This window comes from Pyrgilauda ruficollis, unplaced genomic scaffold, assembly GCF_017590135.1.
Source record: "Pyrgilauda ruficollis isolate IOZ18807 unplaced genomic scaffold, ASM1759013v1 scaffold9, whole genome shotgun sequence".
Lineage (NCBI taxonomy): Eukaryota > Metazoa > Chordata > Aves > Passeriformes > Passeridae > Pyrgilauda > Pyrgilauda ruficollis.
In genome coordinates this window covers 11,860,384-11,881,001 of record NW_024531043.1, presented here as the reverse complement: position 1 = coordinate 11,881,001, position 20,618 = coordinate 11,860,384, and the positions used below count along the sequence as shown (strand labels likewise).

At 55.6% G+C, this 20,618-nt stretch overlaps 1 protein-coding gene across 14 annotated transcripts in view; it reads left to right on the top strand.

Annotated features, from left to right (window-relative positions):
• NCOR2 (nuclear receptor corepressor 2) overlaps positions 1 to 20,618 on the top strand; it is a 228,437-nt gene that overhangs the window by 166,583 nt on the left and 41,236 nt on the right. For 12 of the 14 annotated variants that reach the window (XM_041489089.1, XM_041489088.1, XM_041489080.1 and 9 more), the window contains exons 15-18: positions 4,637 to 4,758; positions 5,630 to 5,802; positions 8,523 to 8,585; positions 17,706 to 17,848. In XM_041489089.1, the coding sequence (XP_041345023.1) occupies positions 4,637 to 4,758; positions 5,630 to 5,802; positions 8,523 to 8,585; positions 17,706 to 17,848 (501 nt within the window). Of the gene's footprint in view, positions 1 to 181; positions 377 to 4,636; positions 4,759 to 5,629; positions 5,803 to 8,522; positions 8,586 to 17,705; positions 17,849 to 20,618 lie in introns of those variants that run through there. The other 2 variants (XM_041489085.1, XM_041489083.1) reach the window with 2 other exon arrangements.

The window sequence follows — 20,618 nt, the reverse complement described above, 5'->3', positions numbered from 1 at the left end:
GCAGCGGCGGTCATTTTCCGGAGGCTTGCAAGTTTGGAAAATAAATAGCCCCGCACTGTAGGTTAAGCTTGGCATCCTGGCGGATTAATCACGCAGGCTGCAGCCAGCACTGAGAGCCCCGGTGACGAGAGCTGTGGTTTATAGATGATGATTCATCGCTCGACTTAGAGCGACCACGTTATTCCAGCAGATTGCAAAATCATAAGAGGAATGTTGTGGTTAGTTTACGGCTTAACTATGCAAATCGTCAGGAAGCCTTCAGAGCCGGAGAACGTAAGGCACAGCGCGCCCGGATGGCTGGGCGGTGAGCAGGGGCCGGGAGCTGGCGATGGGGCTGTCGGGGACCGGCCGCTCGCGGGAGCCGGGGAGCGGGGAGGTGAGTGCTTCGGGGGGGCCGAGGGGCCGCAGCTCCCGGGGAGCGAGCGAGCGGGGCTCTTCGGAGGCGAGGGACGCGCTGCCGGCTGCCGGGGGGTTTCTGGCCGCTTTCAGCGTCTCTGTGCCACAGGCTCCGGCGGCTCCGGCGGGGCTGGGGAGGGCAAAGGTGGGGAGCTGCTTCCCCCACCTCCTCCTGCCCTCCGTGCCGCTTGCAGGAGCCGGCAGCGCCTCGGCAGAGGAAGTAAACAGAGTGGGAGGAGCTGCACCTCTTCCTCGCCGGGTCCCGCTGTCAGGACCGCAGCGAGCCGCTCCGTTCTCAGCAGGCTCAGCCTGTCCGTGTCCGGCTCCTACCTGGAAGCCGCTGTGCCCCGAAAGTGCGCTTGGAGACGAAGCTTTCTGGTAGCGGAGCTCGCCGTGCCGTGCCCGGGGGAGCCGGGCGAGCCGTGCCAGCCTCGGGGAGCCGGGCGCTGAGGGAGCACGATGTGTGCCTGCGGCGGGCCCCGGCCCCGGAACGCGCTGTTCCCGGGAGAGCTGGCAGCGCTCTGCGCCGCTCCAGCTGCTCCGGGGCCGGCGGGACTTTGGGGCAGAGGTGAGCAGGTGTTTGTAATTACCGAGCTGCTCGGGCCGGAGCGCAGGGAGCGGAGGAGGCCGCCTGTCCCGTCCCCCTGGACTCGGGGCAGGGTCGGCCTCTCGCTCACGCGTCCCGCGTCCGATTTTGTCCTGGGGCCTTTTTAAATAAACAGGATGCGTCGGCAGCAAAAACAAGCAGCAGCGATGCTGAGGCAGGAGGAAGGGCGGTCCGGGGTTAGAGCGTCTGACCTGGGAGGGAGAAACAGCCCAGCCCTCCGCCACAGGCATCTTCCCTGGCCTCGGGCACATCCCTTCGCCCTCTTGTGCAAGGTGGGGAGCACGTACCTGGTTTACCTCTGGGAAGTGGAGTGCCTCATCCCCAGGATGGCAGAGATGTAGGTGGAGGGAGGTTTAAGTTTAAGCTAGCCGGGAGCTGAGCAGTTTCGGTGCCGGCCTTTGGGGGTTCCGCTGAGGGCTGACCCACCTGCCAGTCCACCTCTAGGCGGGCGGTGTGAATCAGAGGGAAACATCAGCTGGTAATTGGGGAAGCATTTCCTGGCCCGTCACGCTTTGGGATGGCGTCCCGTCCCTTGAATCATCCAGAGCTGGTCCGTGTCCAGCACTAAGAATAGCCTCCCCACACACGGCGGGGGCAGCGCGCCGGGAGGGGGGACCGGCCGGCCCAGGAGCTCCTTCCCACCTCTATGCCATGGCACGGTCCGGTTCTGATGCCAGTCTGAGTTTGGGGTAGAGCACATGGCGAGGATGGGCTGGGGCAGCTCATGGTCCATCACGGGGGGGTGGTCCCATCTGTGTGTGCCATTTGTAGCTGAGCTCTGAAATGGCTTCGTTCAGCACCCCGGGGTGCCCGTTCCCCACCAGGGCTGGGTGCTCGGTGCCAGCCCACAGCTTCCAGCCCAGCATGTACCCCTGGGTGTGATGTAAGGGGCACATTCATGAGCAGAGGCGTTTCCTGGGGTGTCTGGCAGGTGCCCTGCTCTGCAGCCAAGCTCTAGTACAGGAGATAAGCCATCACTGTGGGCTTGCCAGGGTTCACATCAGCATTTGGCTGGGAGCCTTTCCTCAGATGAGGACATGAGCACAGCCTTGGGTGGAGCTGGGTCAGTTTTCCCACCATGGGCTGATGGTGATGATGCTGCTCATTTGATGTATTTCACCTGGCTGACAGGTGAGACCTGTCCTGTCTTTCCTGCTGGGTGCAGGGTGCTTTTCCCACCTGGCTCTCACTCCTGGCATCGGGCACCCGGCGGTGGCCAGAGCAGGGCAATCACTAGAGGGCAACCTTGGATTGAGATGTGCCTCTGCACTGGGAGAAACCTTGATTTGATGTCCTACCAGGCTGGGCTTGAAACATTCGGGAGGAGAGGGATGTGCAGTGGCCCACTGAAGCCAGCCCAGTGGGGTTTGCCCATCCTGATCATGCCAAAGCTTGGCAGATGCCTCTGCAGGGGAGCACCTGCATGAGCCACCAAGGCCACTCTCAACTCTCCCTGACTTCCTGCTCCTGTGTTTGCAGGCTGGTACAGGGAGCTCCTTGGCATCACTGCCATTCCATGGGGAAAAGCTGTGATGGCTGCCGAGGCTGGCAGCCCCCTAGTTCAAACAAGTATATAAGATGATGCTGAGCCTTTTTTGGATGCTCACTATAGCCTGAAGCTGGGGCAGGTACTTGTGTGGTCATGGCTGAGTTTAAATCTTAAGGAGAGCTGGGATTTCTGGGATGCAGGATTTCCCCATCCCTCAAAAGAAAATACTTGCAGTTGGGTGGTAGAAAGACTGTGAAACTCATGTGGGCTCCTCTCCCTTGCCAAAGCCTTTGGTGAGGGGAATGCAGGTGGGTGGTGATGGCCAGGGCCGGGGCAGAGCCTGTCCTGCTGCCTGCCCAGCCCTTGGAGGTCACAGCCCTCACCTCAGGGGTGTCAGTCTGGGCTGAACCCGCGCTCCGGGTTCACCATGGGGTGACTCAGAGTCAGAGAGTTCAGGGCAGTGCTGGGGAAATGCACATGATGGATGCCCTTTGCTCCTCTGCAGCCAGTGCAGACTTCCCCACATTCTGCTCCAGCTTGTCCTCTGCTCTCCTCCAGTTTGGGGGCTGACAAGGGCAGTGCCCAGTACCTGGGGATGACGCTTCCCTTGGTCACTTGCTGCATGAGACAGCCTGTTCCCCAGGCCTTAGTGATCTGTGGACCTTGGAAAATCATAAGCAACCGAGTGCTCATCCCAACTGTTCCCTGACTCCCTCTCCCCTGGGAGCTCCCAGCCTTGCATCCCACGGAGCAATTCCCAGAGCAGCAGGAGTGTGAGCTGATGCATTACAGTTGTGTTCTGCACGTGTGCAGAGGTGCTCCAGGGGCTGGCCAAGCGTGCCAAGATCCTGATGGCACAGCTCTCTCCCCCCGTACAAGGAGGAACTGAAAGTCAATGGGGTTTCAGTGGTGGCTGTGCATGGGTTTTAAGGACTTTTGTTCAACCAGGGCCTGAAGGAATTGGCAATTTCCTTGTTAAACTGCTCCATTTGACAGCTCCAAGCTTCTGATTTTAGCATCAGCCCATGGGGTCAAAGAGCACTGCTTGCACCCAGTGCTGCTGCTGCAGGATGCCCATGTTTGAAGCAGCCTCCCAGTCCTGCAGAGTGGGATCAAGCCAGTCCTGCTGGCTCAAGGGATGTGAGGACACCTCATCCCTACTTGCTGTATGGCTGCGTGCCAGCCAGACCAGCCACCTTCTGCTGATAAATCCATTTTAAGGCAATTTTACTCCCCATTACATCACCAAACCCTTTCCCAAGGGGGTGGTGGAAGCCCTGCAGGCTGGGCAGGGGCCGGGTGAGCCCGGGTGGGTTTCCTGGAGCAAGCAGCCTTGCATTAGCCAGGAGCAGGATGGTTTAATAAATCATTTCCGTCTCTAATTTCTACTTCTCCATTCAACGCCTCTCGTTTGCTGGTCACCAGAGGGAAGGGAGGTCAGGGGAACCAGGCCTCCCCAGCAACCTCCTTCCTGCAGCTGTTGAAACAAAATCCAGGACTATAATAATCACTGTGTCCCTCCCTGGGGTACCACAGTGCCTTCAGTCTGAGCAGCAGCAGCAGCAGCCTTGGGGTGGTTGGGCTCACGGCCTCTGCTGAAGGTGCCAGGTGATAAAGAGAGGGCAGAGAGGACACCTTCCCTGCTTGGTGCTACAGAGCCACAAACATTCCCCATGGGCTGTGTCAGACGCTTGGGAAAAAGATCAGAAGTGTTGATACTGCCGAGCCTCGGGGTGTCACTGGTGCCCTGTCTCCTTCATGCTCCAGCAAAATGCATCCACTGGCTGCAAATCACCAAGCCAGAACAGGAAGGTAGTTCTCACCTCCCTGCCTTACCCCCACATCAGATCCTTGCTTGTTGCCTGACCCCAGGGGAGCAGCTGGGGCTGTCCCACTGCCTAGAATAGGAGCCAGAGTGCAGCTGCCATGCCTGATCCTGAGCCTCTGGTCTCCCTGGAAAGGAGATTTCTCGGGCCCTGTGGCCTCCAGCAGTGCCCTGCCTGCACCCTCTGCCTGCAGCTCTTTCCTCTTGGCCACTTGCCCCCAGCATTGTTTCACAGCAGTTGTTTGGGTTGGCCCAGGTGCTGCCTTGTGTCCGCCTCAGCGCTGAGGGCTTGGTTTATTTTATGTCCTTTGTTTTGCAGCAGCAGCAAATGCCCCGGAACAGCCAAGAAGAGAAAGATGAAAAAGAGAAAGAAAAAGAGAAGGAGGGAGAGAAGGAGGAAGACAAGCAGGAAACAGAAAATGACAAAGAAGAACTGACAAAGTAAGGACAACCCTCCCTGCCTGGCTCCAGTGGGCTGGGGCTGCAGTGGTGGAATGTGGTGATGGGGTGCAGCAGAGTCCAGGGCTGCCTGACCCCGTGCAGGACTGTGTGTGCCCACTTCACCTCCTCTGCAGGGAGGGAAAGGCAGATCCTCCTCCTCATTCCTCTTCCCTGCTGCTCCCAAACTGGGAAAACAACACGATATGGGGGTGTTTTATATCAACCCAATCAATTTGCAAAGCTCCTGTGATCCTCCAGCTTGTTCTGTTGTTACGAGAGCCTCTGGGAGCTGGAGGAGCAATCCGGGGGCAGCGGAGCGTGGCACTTCACCTTTAGTGTTATTGATGTCAACGTGAGCACTCCCAGATGAAGAGCTCCAGCCAGCCCTGCCTCCCTCACACCGAGCATCAGCGCCGTGGCAGGGGAAGGTTGGCACGCAGACCGCTCGCTATCTGTAATGGGCTTAATACTTGGTTTAAAAGAACATCTGGCTTCATTATATCTAGGCTGCAAAGACATTTACCAGCAGGTCCCTTTCAGGAAGATAAATGAGGAGGAGGCAGGGATGAATTTGAATGGTCTGGTATTAAACCTGTCTCCGTCAGGTCTCTGCGTGCACTTGGTGGTGGAGCTGCAGCCAGCTGCAGAAAGAAAACCCCACCACAAATCACCCCACTGCCGATCCCAGCCAGGAAAAGAGCCTGCGTCTGCAAAAAAACTGCAGACCTGCCCCCCTAAAAAACCAACAACAAAAAAGAAAAATCCCCAGACACGTGCAGAGAAATAATTGCTTGACCTAAAAATCAGACCAACCAAACAACATTTTATTTATTTTATTTTATTTTTTTTCCTTCTCTCCCTGTTTTTGCAGGGACAAGAACGACGACACGTCCGGAGAAGACAACGATGAGAAGGAAACTGTCACCTCCAAAGGTCGCAAAACCGCCAACAGCCAGGGCCGGCGCAAGGGCCGCATCACCCGCTCCATGGCCAACGAGGCCAACAACGAGGAGGCAGCCACGCCACAGCAGAGCGCCGAGCTGGGTAGGTGGCAGGGGGCAAGGGGACCCTCCCCTGGGCTGGGCTTTTGGGGTACCCATTGTGCTGGGAGGGGACGTCACCCTGCTCTGCTCCCCGCTCACAGAAGAGGGGTTTCCTTTGTGAAATCCTTTCTGGGGAGTAGCAATGTTTGTCTCTGTGTGAATTGCTTGGTGTGGTCACCAGGATAAGTGGGGGCATTTGCAAGCCTGGGCTTTCCTGGCTGAGTGTTCATGCGTTTTATGGCCTCAGAGGGAAAGTGTTGCAAAAGACAAAAAGGGAAGCCTTCAGTTTTAGCAGTGCTTTGGCAAGGCTTGTGTCCCTCCTGCACTTGGAGCTGATTCCCTTTGGAGCTACTTTGGCTTCCCCTCAACCTCTGCATGAGACCCTGCTCTGCCCTCCCAGGTTTGCCTGGGTCTCTGCCACTTCTGCCTGCTCTGTTTTCAAATTTGTCTGGAGCCTGAGCAGCTGCAGCCTGTGGGACCTACTCCTCTTTGGCATTGGGCATTGGGCTGGTCTCTTTCCATCCATGCCTGATACAGCTAAGGGTGCTGCCTGTACCATGGCATCCAGACACTGCACCAGCCCACAGCGTGGCCATAGCCATGCCACGTTGCCATGCTGGCCTTGAGCTAGATGGGAATTCGTGGCAGCATCCACAGCCCCACACTGGGCACATCTGCCTCTGGCACCTGCAGCATCACTAGTTGCCACCCCAGGGAGTGGACTGATGTATTGACTTACAGAAGCCAATGCATCAAGGAATTTGGCTGATTCTCCTATATTTTTTACTCTGTCAAAGTAGAGAATTATTGCTGTGCTACCTAAGGCAGGTAAAAATAAAAGCAGGGTGACTCCTCTCGGATTCCTTGCTCTGCAGTTTCTTGCTTGTGCTGTTCCATGTGCCATAAATCACGCGGAGGTGTTTCGCCTCCCTGTTCTCTGCTGACAACTGGCTGAAGCCTTGATTGCGAGCGCTCTGTTTTCATACAGGCGATATAAATAGTCCCCAGCACAACAGAGCCCTGCTCTCTCCCTCCAACTTGCTCAGCAATGCTGCAGAGAAGCAGCAGATAATGCCAGTAACTTAGATGGGATTTTTTATCCTGGTATCTCAGAGTCCTTGATAAACTTCACTGCGAACACAGAGGAAAGCCTTTAGACCGTGTTAAATTGGGAAAAAGGAATGGATCAATTCCAGTGACATATCTGAGCAATTGATTTCACTTTATGTCTCTCCAATAGCGCTTTAATTTAGGTTGGCTAAGAAAGTTATTGCATTTTAAATACCAATTGAACATTAAAAACCAGCACAAAACCGTATTGTGGTTTAACTGCAGCGTGCCGGAGCTCCCCGTAGGCATCTGTTTCATAACTGCACAACCTCAGGCGATGCCATTAATCAAACCAAACGGGCCATTTCTGTGACATTTCTGTACCATACAATAACAGCCATCACCAGCTGAGCCAAGGGCCTGCACGGCGTTGGGGACACTCGCTTTTACGTAAACGAGCGCTGTGGCCCTGGCTGTGCCTGCTGCCAGGGGGAAACGGTGAGGTATCAATTTCCCTCCCTCTTGGCTGGTGTCCCAGGGGCGACACGGTTCTGGGGGAGGCAGTGACCTGTGCTGTCTTCCGGGAGGTGACACCTGCAGTCGTGCTCAGTCGGCTCTGAAGGAGATTCTTCTGCCCACTGCTGTGGGCATTGGAACTCACGCTGTCCTCCCACAGGGTCTCAGCTTCTTGTAGAGCTTCTTCGAAGATCCTTCCTTCTCTCCTTGCCTGTATTCTTTATCCTGAACCTATCAGCCTGTTTTCCATTTTGAAAGGACACTGTCAAAACATCTCTCATCACTGTTGAAATAATGCTTTGCCTGTTGTTTAGAGTAATAACCCCTTGGCAGCCTGAGCCGGAAATCTGTTTCCTTACCGAGTTGTTTTTTGTCTCTGACTCACACCCCAGTTTGTTATTGTAGGGTTTGCTCTGTGCCAGGCTGCCAGCAGGACTGGTGCATAGTGAAGGCTTTATGCAGGACCTTGGTGTCCCCAGCACCTGCTTGGAGATGGGGAGAGAGGCAGCATCAGATGCTGACACCCCTGTCAGCCTCCTGGATGGAGCAGCATGTCCCCTTCAATGGGCACTGCTCCAGATAGGCCCCCACTGTTGCTGGAAGTGGCTCGGAGGTGCTGTCCAAGAGCCCAGTGGTGGCACAGAGGGAGCCTGCGGTCACACGGCCAACACCCTTGTGTTGTCAGTGGCCAGCACTGACAGATGCAGTCGGCCAAAGTCACCACTGAGGTGACGCTGTTTCTCCGTCTCTGACGGTCCCACCCTGCGTCTGCCTCCTCCAAAGCACACAGCCCCAGCCAGCTCCATCTTAGGTACCTGTTGTTGGGCCAGGGTGCGTGGCACCATCAGCAGGAAATCTGCTGCCACTCTCAAGCCATCTGGCTTTGCTTCCAGGCCCAAAGTGGAGGTTTTACATCACCGAGGTGCATCCCGAGGGGATGTTGTGCGTGGGGTACTGTGGCATGGAAAAGCCTCACGAGCCCACACCATGACAGGCTTTCCTGTGGGAGCACTTCTGCACTGCATGGGGTTTTGTCATGCCTCCAGGGGACAGGGCATGGGACAGGGTTTGGGTGTTGGGACACCTCCTCTGAGCTCGCTGGCCTTGCTGGCTCCTGCTCACAGCTGACTGCTCTCTTTCCTTCTTCCTTCCCAGCTTCCCTGGAAATGAATGAAAGCTCTCGCTGGACTGAAGAGGAGATGGAGACGGCTAAAAAAGGTGAGACACTCATTTTCTTTCTTTTATCGGCTGTGCTGGAGCTAATCCAGCAACTGGGGATGGAAAGAATCTGACTGCTGGCTTTGGTGCAGTGTGGTGGATCCTGAGCTGTGGGGCTGGATCCTGCTTGTTGGTTTGTTCCCAGCGCGCCTCAGGGAGGGTGTGGGGAAGGCAGGGAATGGTGCAGGGAGTGTGCTCAGCTTCTCCATCCCAGGAGCTGTGCCAGCACCAGGGATGCCTGGGCTGTGGCTGAAGGCATTGTGTCCCCTGAGGCAGGAGTTGGCTGTAGGAAATGGGGAAGGCACGTTGTCTGTTGCAGTGTTGGAGCTGCTGGTGCCTGCAGCATGGGGTGTAGTGTCACCCCACTCTTAGGAGCTTTATGGCCTTGGTGTGATCTGTTCAAGGCACACAGAAAGTGTCTGCCTGTGTTCACAGCCCTGGGATTCAGGGAGAGGATGGTGAACCCCAGCACTCCGCAGGCACATGTTGGGGAGCTCTCGAGAGCCAGGGCAGCGTGCGGTGACTTTACATCCTGGAGCTGATTCAGAGCCTTTGCTGAGACCGTTTTTAAAAAGTGCTGAGTGTAGCAGAGCCCTTCTTGCCACTTCCCCTCCTCGTGCCGCTTCTGTGCCAGCCCTTTCACTGCTTTAATTTTTTTGCCAAAGTCACGTCCTGTTGATGGGCTGTCGAGCTCACGTCCCCAGCCCGTGCATCTCGCTTGCGTTGCTGCCGACTCTCCTGGCCCGGAGAGGATTGTAAATGGGAAATTAAAATGGAAATGAGTGCCGTTTGGGATGGCAAAGGCAAATAGGCGTGTTAGCAGGTTCGGCTCAGCTTGGAAAATGCACCTGCTGCTGGGATGGTGATTACATGTTCTGGAGCGCCGGCTGCCCAGGTGCCGGTGGGAGCTGTGGACTTGGATTACTTTGCTTGTGAATATCCCAAAGTGTTTGGCTCGCTCGCCTTTAAGCTGTTCCAACCCTCTTTTACAACCCAGTGCCAATCCTGTGCATTGCTGAACGGGGCTCTCTATAGTCACAAAACTTAATAGATAGACTTTAATCAAGCAAACTGGCCTGGGGCCAGGTAATGGGGTGAGCAGATGCTGGCAGGGGAGGGTCGTTGGAGGGATATTTTCCGAGCACTGCTTTATTTTGGAGATCAGCATCTGGTTGTTAAAAAGTGCCTCTTGTTGTTTTATGCTTGATGCTGGAGGTGCACTTAAGGAGTAAGCACCAGCTGCCAAAGCCTGTGTGAAGGAAGGATGAAGCGTGGGAGCATGTAGCACTATTCCAGCCCAGGGGCCAGGAGGAGGCAGGGAGATTTGCTGGTGTAAAGCCCAATGGCTGATTGTTTCTCCCTTCGTTACAACCTGGGAAACTGAGATTGCAACACCAGACTTCTAGAGAAAAGCCAAATTCCCCTCTGCCAGGAAGCAGCCGCTTTAATGCTTCGAACTGGCTGCGTCTGGCATTTCCAGGGACCTGCATGGTGGGGGTTTCCGACTCACAGCAACTGTGAAACTCCGGAGGTAACCTCAGAGGCTGGAGGAGGCGGTGGCAGAGCTGCTGCCAGCACGGCTGGGCAGGGGCAGAGGGGGTGGTGGCCTGCTCAGGCTGGGCTCAGAGGCACAGGCACAGTCCTCACCATAAGGACTCGGCCACCCAAGGCACCCTCCTCCATACTGGTACCAGTAAGAGCCCATAGCTGGCTGGTTTAGGGAGTTCAGCAAGATGTGAGTCCCAGGGAAAGTCAGCCCTACCATGCCAGGCTATTTTGGCAGATGGGGACGGTCAGTGACCTCTGCTCCTAGCACTTACCAGCCAGGAGATCAGCCCAGCCCTGGTGTCCATGCCTGCATTTCGTGTGTGGGGCATGAAACTCCATGCCATTTGAGGTGAGAGAAAACAGCCCTGGGACAGAGAGATAGCAAAGCTGCCTGCTCTCCTCCACAGTCACAGAGCTGCACAGGGAGTTTCCAGTCAGGAGAAGGCAGGATTGTGTCTGCCAGGGGAGACAATGAAGGGGAGTACCGTGTTACTAAACTTAAAAAGGGGAACAAAAACCCAGCAAGAGGAAAGTTCTTGCTTAATGACACTTTCATTATGCAATAAACTTCGATTCAGTAGTCTGTCAAAATGTGCAGAGATTGGGATAACGATGGGGGAATGTGTTTTTCTGATATTATCTCCTTGCGCCAAGGCTGTGATCCTTAAAGCAGGAGGTTTTGATTTACCCGGAGTTGCTCGAGGATTTCCCCTTTCCCTTCCCAAGCCGGGAAGCAGGCAGCACCCACGGCTTTGCTGCTGGGCAGGGTGCAGAGGCATTCAGCAGCAGGATGGTGCTGCTCCTTAAAAGGCAATGTTGAGGCAGTTCCTGCCTTTGGGGGACCTGCTGGATGAGCCCACGCAGGCAGGAGTTCAAGGTAGGCTGGAAGGGGGTCTGAGCAGTGGCTGAGCACCAGCCTCAGCAGTGGGTGGGTTTATTGCCCCCCTAGCCCCTCCACCAAGTGTCACCACTAGTGCCAGAGCTCCAGGGCAGCCGCAGCCGTGCTGGAGCTGAACTCGATGAACCGGGAGGTTTCCACATGACCTTTGTTAGTCTTTAAAGTCTGGTACCTGTTCTCGCCCGGCTCGGGGTTTTCCCGTGGCGTCTAACAAGTGGTTTTGTTCTTTGACAAGAGGCGGGTGCAAGTGGCAGGTTCTTGCTGAGGTCCTCCCATGCCTCGCCCAGGCTCTGTGCTCCTTATCCTCAGGGCACAGCCTGGGGCTCTTCATGCCTTTTCCCACACTGAGGACACGGGATGGAATCAGCATGATGAGGCAGAGGAGGGTTGGGCACGATTGTAAAACACCGATGACAGAGAGTTAAATAACCCATGAAAACTCCTATATAGTTCCTTTTGGGTAGATATAAAATATTCCCTTGGATACCAAAGGCACTCTTTTGAACGCTCATTTTCAGTGCTGCCAACAATTCATCTGAGTTTTGGACTGACCTGAACCATTTTTTCCCCAGTCCCGTTCTGTTTACAAAACTAAAATAAAGTCAGCCACCTTGCATCACCTCTGAAGTGCAGGAGCTGGCTGGGTGATGCTGGCAAGCTGGCAGCTCCACACCTTCCTCCATTTGTCTCCCCTGTGCTCATGTTGGAGCCTTCCCTTCTCCCACCAGAGGTATTTACAACTGTAAAAACCTGCTGATAGTAAAAGTGGGTGGAGAAACTGGTTTGCAGCCCATGCCCGTTGCTGCACATTGTCCTTCTGGTGGCCTTGGGGTGGGATGAGCCTTGGGGTCTCCCACTCAGGTGTCCTCTATGCAGGCAGGGTGCCAGGGCAGCCCAGAGCGAGGAGAGCCCAGCCTGGCCATCCCAGTGTCCACAGCCAGAGTGCCCTGGGTGCCTGCTGTTTGTCATGAACTCTGTACAAAGCAACGTGGTAAAAATTATTTGGATGGGGCAGATGGGGTGCCAGGAGGGCACAACTGTGTCCAAGGCTTAAATTAGCCACACTTGCCCTGAGTGAGGCTGTGGTTGACTGCAGTCCCATCCCTGCCATCCCAGGCTGGTGCTTGGCTGCCTTTCAGCCAAGGTGTCACCCCCAGGACCGTGCCTGTGGTGCTGGTGCCCACCGTGCCCCCAGAGCTGCACTTTCTGCCACCACTGGCTGAATGTTTCTCGAGTGTGTAGGAGCAAACTGCGAGGATTTGCTTAGTGAGTGGCAGTGAATGGAATACAAAAGGCCTGTCAGGAGGAGCTGCTGGGTAATTACTATAATTTGCTGCCTACATTTTAATTTTGAGTATTATTTTTTCAACAATAAGGGAGCGGGAATAGTATCTGAACCAGGTGAAAGAAGAGAGCTGGGCCTGCCAGCAGTGGCTGCTCCACGTGTACTCACTGCCATGCTGGACCAGAGGGGATGGCACATCTCCAGGAGCAGGCATCCTGAGGGAGTCTTCCTGTCCCCTTGTGTCAAAGGATAGGACACAGCAAAAAAGAAGGGCTGTGGCAGGAGTAGTAAAACCAGGGTACAGGGCTCAAGGTTTTACAGCAGGTGGATGCAGTGGTATAGGAATTATCAATTTCAAAGGGGAGACCTGGGAGCTGAGGGTCCCCAGCCAGGGCCAGCAGAGAGGGGACATTGCACTAGAGCTGAGCTGGTCCAAGATCCCAACTCCTTGCTGGTCAGGTACCCACACCTTGCTGGGTGACACTGCCTCCCTGTAGAGAAGTGGCATGATGGGTGTGAAAGGTGCTGGGAAGTTCAGCTGCAAGCTCCCCTGTAGGACACATCAGAGGCGTTCTTGTGTCCAGTCACCAAATGAGAGGTCCCCTGGGAGCACAGCAGGCTGGTGCCAGCATCACCTGAAGGAAGGAAGGGCATCACTCACCAAGGAAGGAGGGAAGGGCATCACCCACTATGGTGGCAAGAGCACACCGAGCCGGCTGCCTGCGCCGTGGTCCCTCCAGCAGCACCCCAGCGCCTGCAGGGATGTGGGCTCACCCCCACACACCATCCCCACTGCTTCCCGTGGCACAGCATCAGCAGCCTGGCGTGCACTGGCTCTGCCACCCACTGATCCATGGCCCAGGAGAAGTTACTCACCTTCTCTGAGCCTCTGCAAACCACCCTGAGGTTAGTGCGGGAAAGCGATGCAGACCATGCTTTCGGGATGCCTTGGGTGGTGTCGCTGACTCCGTAGGGCTGGTCTTTCTCCAGAATAGGATTGCGGCACATTTTGGCGGTGCTGTAGCCAGAACTGCCTCCATGTTCACTCCCAAGAGGGTGTGTGGGCGCAGGAGGTACTGAAGGATCATACCAGGTACCGTCAGGCGTCGGGAATGATATCACTTAGTTTTTCCCCTATAACCTTGGTCTGTTAATCCATGCGAGCTCCCATTAAGGGACCCTTTTACGGGCTCTCTCCGCCCTCACCAAGCCCAGGGTGGAGCTGGGCAGCCGTGCCAGAGCGCCTTGGAATGTCTCTAGTAAAAGCCCCCAGCTGCAGAGAGCCGAGGGGGTGCGAGCGGACAGCCCCCGCCTGCCGCGCTGCCCCTCCAGCTTCCTTCTCTGTTCCCCGAGATGCTGAGCACGGTCCCCCGCTCTCCGAGCTCCTCTTCCTTCAGCCTCCACTTGCTGTACGGGAGCAGAGGCCCCGGTCTGCCCATGGCGACACCGGTGCCAAAGCTGTCCCCATCCCTCCTGTGCCAGGGCGGCAGCTGCGGGGCCGAGGTGTCCCGAGGCGCCACGGCACCCGTCGGTGCGGCACTGGGCTCGCCGGCGCGCACGTCCCCAAAGAAAAGCGCCTTTGATTCACTTGAGAGCGGAGAAAACTATTAGCCAAGCTTTGTTTTCCTGGATCCCTCCCCCTGCCGCTGACATTCAGCCGAGAGCGAGGGAGACAGAAAGTGAGCGAGGGAGGGCGGGAGCGGGTGCCAAGCGCCGCACCCCTTGTCAGCTTGGGTCAGCGCCACGTTCGTTATTAATGCTCTGTCTAGAGGTCACATTCAGATGCAACGAGCCCCGGGTCAGCCAGAGGAACAGATTAGAGCTTGCTCGCTGCTCCGCCACATACCGACGGCACCGGCTCCCCGTCCCCGGGCTGGCAGGAGCGGAGCTGCCGCGCTCCCGCCCCTTCGCCTTTCTCCTGCCTTTTTTTTTTTTTTTTTTTTTTTTTTTTTTTTTTTTTTTAAATTTTTTTTTTTATTATTTCTTGGCAACGTCGGGCATCTCCTGAAACTGCACAGTCTCCCTATAGCCCCGAGCTGCTGAGCAAGGAGATGAGGTAGGGGAGAAAATACTGGCGGCGCTTCCATCCACCTTAACAACCGCGGCTGCAGCCGGCTGGAACGCTCCGGCGAGCGAGCAGAGCAGAGCGGAGAACGCTGTTCGCTCCAAAGGGAAGAGCGCTGGGGCCGGAGCATGTGTTCCCACCAACTTCTGCCATTGGGGTCAGGAGTCTGCCGCCTGTGACCTGGTTTCCAGCCTCGGTGCCCGTTTGCTCGCCGCTCCCGGCCGCCCATGGCTCTGAAATCCTCTCGCCCCCAGGATTTAAGGAACCGGCTTTGCTTTCTTCTCTGTCTCCGGCTGCTGCGAGGGAGCGAAAGCGAAATGCGTGGGGAGGGTGTGAGCGGAGCACTCGCAGCGCTTTGCCGCGGGCTGCCGTGCCCGGGGGGGCTTTGAAGAAGTGCCCTGACAGCCGTGTCCTTCCCAGCCCACCCGCTGCACACTCCAGGTGTGCTCCCTGCCCGCCGGAGCACGTAAGTCGGGTGTTGGGGTCCGAAGGATGGGGTTAACCTCGAGGTTGTGTGTGGCTGCGTGCCTGCGGCAGAGCCTGCGTCCGGAGCCCCCGCCCCGAGCCGAGGAGCTCAGCCTTCCTGAGGATCTGATAACTCGGTTAGTCATAGTTTCAGTTGCGATGTGGAACCAAGGGCTGGTGCTGCCGTGCCGGGCTGGAGCGCGGGGCAGGGGGAGCAGGCTCTGGGCTGGCTCTGCTGGAGCAGCTCATGGAGATGGGTGCCTGGCGAGCCGGGAGCTTACCGGCACGTCCGGGGGTGTCTCGGCTGGTCCCTCCCGAGCGTGCACATAACTACAGCGTGGGAAGCAGGTGTTGCTGTTTCGCTCTGGTTTCATGTAGAAGAAGAGTGGTGGGGCTCCCTGCTGGTCCCGCGGGCAGGGGCTACAGGCAGCCTCCTGCTCCTCTTCCTCTTCCCAAGCAGTGGCCACCTGCCCTGCTGCAGGCTCCTTCAGCAGAGAGCAGGGACACAGCCAGCCCGGGCAGGGGGAAGGACAGCCAGGAGCTGGCATTGCCTGTGGCTGGTAAAGGTCACACCACGCTGGGGACCACTCACGCTGACATCCATCACCCCCCAGCCATGAGCTCTCTGCCATGCCAGGTCCTGCCTTCTGGCATCTTTCCTGCCAGAGCACCCGTGCTCATGGCACATCCACACCGCTGCCGGTGTCTTCGTTCCAGCTTTGCCCGGGGCACACAATCAGCCTTGGCCCGGCTGTCACACTTGGTGCTGGGCCACCAGTGTGGTGATGAGCAGAGGGACAGAGCTGCTTGTTTGCTTTGGAAAGCATCAGTGGGTTGTGTCAGAGGGGATGGGTTGTGACACTGGGGACTGTCCTGTTTTCCCCTGCGGCATTCAGCAGCGGCAGGGGGAGGACTCTTGCCCCACTCGTTGCCTCAGGATTGGTGGCCGGATGTGATTTTTTTAATCATTTTTTTAAAGAAGTCCCAGCCCGTCAGCGGGGTGACAGAGGTCGTGGGTTTGGCTGAGCGAGGCTGGGAGTTGCAGAGTTAAAGCTCAAACTTGTTTCTTGGCTTGCCAGGGCCTTTCTGGTGCTCAGTGCATGTGATGCCTCGTACATGCAATTTGATAAGCCTGGTGCTGGGACGGGCAGGATACAGGCACCAGCTGGATGTTAACTCCTGCTGTGCTGGGTGCTGCTGGTTTTCTCCAGGACCTGGGAAGCAGGGAGGGGGATTTAATCTCTCTGGGGGTACATGGTGCTATCTATTCAATGCAGCCATGCCCTCCCCTTGCACAGACTCACAGAGCAGATCCTGGGGGTGCATCCTTTGGGCCTGGTTGCGTGTGGTTGTGCTGAGATCAGCCTGTCCCCTGGGGTTTGTTGTTGGGCTGAAGCAGAGGTTGGGCTGCCACTTTAGGCCTGGGCTGACACATGGCAGCAGCAGCTTGGCAGGAGGCTGGCAGCAGGGCTAGGGCACAGCTGCAATGTTCCCAGGCACGAACAGAGCCATGCCAGGAGCCCCAGTGTGGGACTCACCGTGGTCCCAAGCCCCGTTGGTGTCAGAGCAGCCAGGGAGGGGCTTGGATGTGGAGCCAGGGGTCAGTGCCCACTGCCAACCCCACAGGGCTGTAGTTGGTGGCCTCTGGGCAAAAAATCCCCCAGCAGAGGAGAAAGATGTTCTTAGCAGGTTCATTCAGTGCTGGCTTTCATCTTGAAGTTACCTTTCTGTGGCAGTATAGTAACTCTGGACTTACAGACTCTGCATCCTGTGTCCTCACAAGGTGCAGGGAGGGGCTAGGGAACTGTTGGCCTGATAGTGGCATCACATGGGCAGTCAGGAGCAAGCCAGGCTGGCACTGTCCCACAGGCTGGTGGCAGCTCCAGCCCCACAAGACGCCACATGAAGGACCAGCCACACAGCAGGAATAACTGCAGGCAGCGAGGTGTTACTTCCCAGAAAGCTTGGATGGTTCTTTCACAGATCGCCTCCAGGAACCTGGGGTGCCACTGCAGCCATCCCTGGGCTGTGGTTGTAACTCCTACCTCCATCTGCAGGACCAGGGGTGCCCAGATACCCCTGCAGAGATGGCAAGGACACGAGGTGCTGACTGTCTCCTTCCTCCTCCTCATCCTCCTCCACCCTGCTGGGTTTGCCCCATGTTTGGGTGGCACCATCTGGCCAGGATTGCCAGCCCTTGGTGTGATGCCTAACCTGGGAAGCTGCTTTTGCTCATGAGCCTGTGATCAGCACTAATCCCCTGGCACACCTCTTCCCAGCCAGGGACATCACCTGGGCTTCCCTGCCGGCATGCTCACCTGCCCAGGCTTCCCTCCCTTTCCCTAGCAGGGCTGTGTGCCTTGTGGTGGGAAGAGCCTTTGCTTCATGTTTGGAGCTGAGAGCAGCTGTCCCAAGTTCTCCTGGGTGTGCCAACACCTGCTGCAGCCATCCCAAAGGACAGGGAGCACCGCTCGTCCTCGTGACTGCCGAGACACGGCTGTGGGACGTGTTTTATTCCAGAGACGGTCAGCACAGTGCCTTTTTTTCCCTTTGGAAAGAAAAACAGGCTCTCATAGGTCATCCCCTGGTCTAGAAGCCATTCAGACAGGTGCTAGTGAGCATATTGTTCCTGTGGAGTTTGGCTTGCACCAAGGAGGTTTCCCGTCCTGTGTGGATAATGCTGCCCTTGTGTGAGTTCCTCTGGTGTTAAACCCTGCTCCTCTCTGCCTCCTCCAACTGCAGGTCTTGTTTGAGTTCCTTTGGTGTTAAACCCTGCTCCTCTCTGCTCCTCCAACTGCAGGTCTTGTTTGAGTTCCTCTGGTGTTAAACCCTGCTCCTCTCTGCCTCCTCCAACTGCAGGTCTCCTTGAGCATGGGCGGAACTGGTCGGCCATTGCCAGGATGGTGGGCTCCAAGACCGTGTCGCAGTGCAAAAACTTCTACTTCAACTACAAGAAGAGGCAGAACTTGGACGAGATCCTACAGCAGCACAAACTGAAAATGGTGAGAGCCCTGTCCCAGCCTGCGCTGGGCACTGTGGATATTTCCTAGCAAGGGTTTGAATGCTTCCCACAGCCAAGGAGGGCCTTCTTCACGTTGGGTGAAAGCTGTGGGGACTGTGGAGTGGCACGGGAAGGGTTGTCCACCCGTCTGTCCCTGGGAGGTCTGGGTGAGGCAGAGCTGCTGCATGGGAGATGCCTGGGTGTCTGGAGCGTGGCTGGTACCTGGGGAGATAAGGAGCAGGAGGAGGAGCAGGGCTGTGGTGTGTTGGCCAGGATGCAAGTTCTGATGGCTGTGCAAATACTTTGTTTCTGGTGAGATTGTGCTGTTCTGCCCTGGTGAGCAGAGAGCCCAGCTGGGCCACACGGGTCTGTGCCTTGCAGGTTCTGCAGTTAGGTGCAGTAAACTGCTTTGCTTTGCCCCAAAGGAAATCAGATATTTAGGACAATGTGAGAAAAGCCTGGCTCTGAAAGAAGTTTTCTTCAGCACTGCAAGTAGATGTGCACACCTCTCAGTGCCTCATTTTCCCCTTCAGATGGGGCTAATGCTGCTTCTTTCCTGGCATGTGGTGCAGGGTGTGAATGTAGTGGGGCTTGTTTGGTGTTCTGGAGATAGCTTGGACTGCTAAGAGACACTAAAGATTATAATTATTTCATTTGTAGAGTATCCTGGGGTTCCCAGTTTCTGGCTAATAGAATTCACATGGCTAAACCCCCAAGGGGTGCTTTGAAAATGCAAAGGACAATGTTCAATGCAGGAATCTTTCCAAGCAAGCTATTACAGCGAGAGTAAAAAGAAAGACAGGAAAACATTCAATGACTCACCCAGGAATTTAATATCCTAGTCAGTCTATAGGAATGAGAGAAAGAGAAGACATCGGCGATTCTTTTTTATTAATTCTCTATGCACAGAGACACTCCTGTGTTCCCATGTTTCACCAAATTGTTTTTAGAAACAAAGCAAACAAACTATATAAAAGACCCCCAGACCCATATAAAGGCTGGAATGAAATATTCTGTGAAACGTGCATCAAGCCCTCTGAATATAAAAAGTTACATTAGAAAGATATCATTGTTCATTACTGGGGAGAATCTGAAATAAGATCATACGGCTTTGCTGGCAGTGGAGCCGGTGTGTATTAATTTACTCTGCTCCCTAATGTTGCAGAAATTATATCACGGAAGTGTTTTTCTGCAGAACCACATTTTTCCCTGCATCCGTCCCTCCAAGGCAGCCGCTAGACTTCTCCAGTCTAATTGCTCACTCTCACTTGCAGTTTATATCAGCATCATCATTTTATTTTTCGAGCATTGGAGGCTGTGGGATTCGGTCGTGGAGAAGAACAATGAACATTCAGCTGTTATTTATTGTACTCTATTGTTTTGTGGCAACAGCAGATGCCAGAAAGCTGAATAAAATAAAAGAACAACTGAGATTAAATTGCCATGGACCTTCCTTCCTGACTCCTAAATATAATCCCAAGAAAACTGAACCTCCAAATCTCATCCTATAGCCGGTATCAGCCATGACCTCTGTGGAAGAAGCACGTGTGAAGCAGTATGGCATCACTTAGTTCTGCCATGACATCCACAGATTATTCTCTGACCTCACCACCAGCAGCTATTGTGATCATGTGCAGGGAAATGCAGTGGCTCTGCTTTTCCTCCTCATGCTAAATGAGAGTAAACTTAATTAGCAGATCTCATTCATTTCCCAAATGGGGCTCATTAATATTGTAGCCTCCTCTTCCAGGTAGGTGTGACAGCAGGATTCAGCAGTGTGCAGGTGGCTCTGAGGAGCTGTGGGGCAGTGCTGGCAGCAGTGACTGGTGTGGGGTGGGAAACGGACACGGAACCAGCCGGCTGCACCCTGGCACAGGCAGCCTGTTACTGCTGGGGCAGGGTCAGGCCACCTTGAGGCTTCACTTTATCTGCCCTGCTGTGTGTTTTGGCTTGGTTTCACTGCTGTGCCGCTCAGATGTGTCCCAGGCATCAGCGTCACTTAGCCTTGACCTTCAGCACACTGCACTCGCTAATCTTGGCATTTAAGGAAAGCAGGGCATCGGGATACACGGTGTCCTCGGAGCTGCTCCTTCTGTCAGTGGCTGGAGATAGGCACTGTCTTCACTGGGAGCAGTCTGTGGTGTGACTGTCACTTTGGTCTACTGGGCTTGTTTTGGCTTGTGCAGGAAAGAGGGGCCAGTTATCCCTGGGGCTGGGTCTGGTCCTGCTTGGAGATGAAGTCCTGTGGACCTCCTCTGAGCAGCATTCCTTTAGCTCCTTGCTTTTTCGGATGATCCTGGCTTTGCACAGCAAAAAATGCTTCAGGAGTACAGTCTGTGGCCTCTGCTTCTGGGAATGAGTGTGTCTGACTTGCCTTGGTCCTGCTGCTAGGACGGGCTGAGCCTGATGGGAGGCTGCCATCAGAGTGGCTCCGTGTTGGTAGCGGGGTTTGGGAGCTGTTCGGGTTGTTGCTGCCACATGAGGTGGTGAGTGCAGAGAGAGGCCAAATTTATTGGGAAGGCCCAGAAAGACATTGTGGAGGAGGAGGCATGGAGTGACCCCTCGTGCAGGGTTCTGTGTCCTCGCTGTGCTGTATATCCTCAGTGGTTTTGGCAAGTCAGAATGCGTGAGTGGTACCGCGTCCTGCACGCTCCTCAAGAAATACCTGGTGGAAGGTAGAGAGGAGCAAGACTGCACAAGGAGTCTGGAGCTGTAGGCGTGATAAGAGGCAAAGTGGTGGCCTTGAGCACATCTCTAGATGTAGCCAGGAT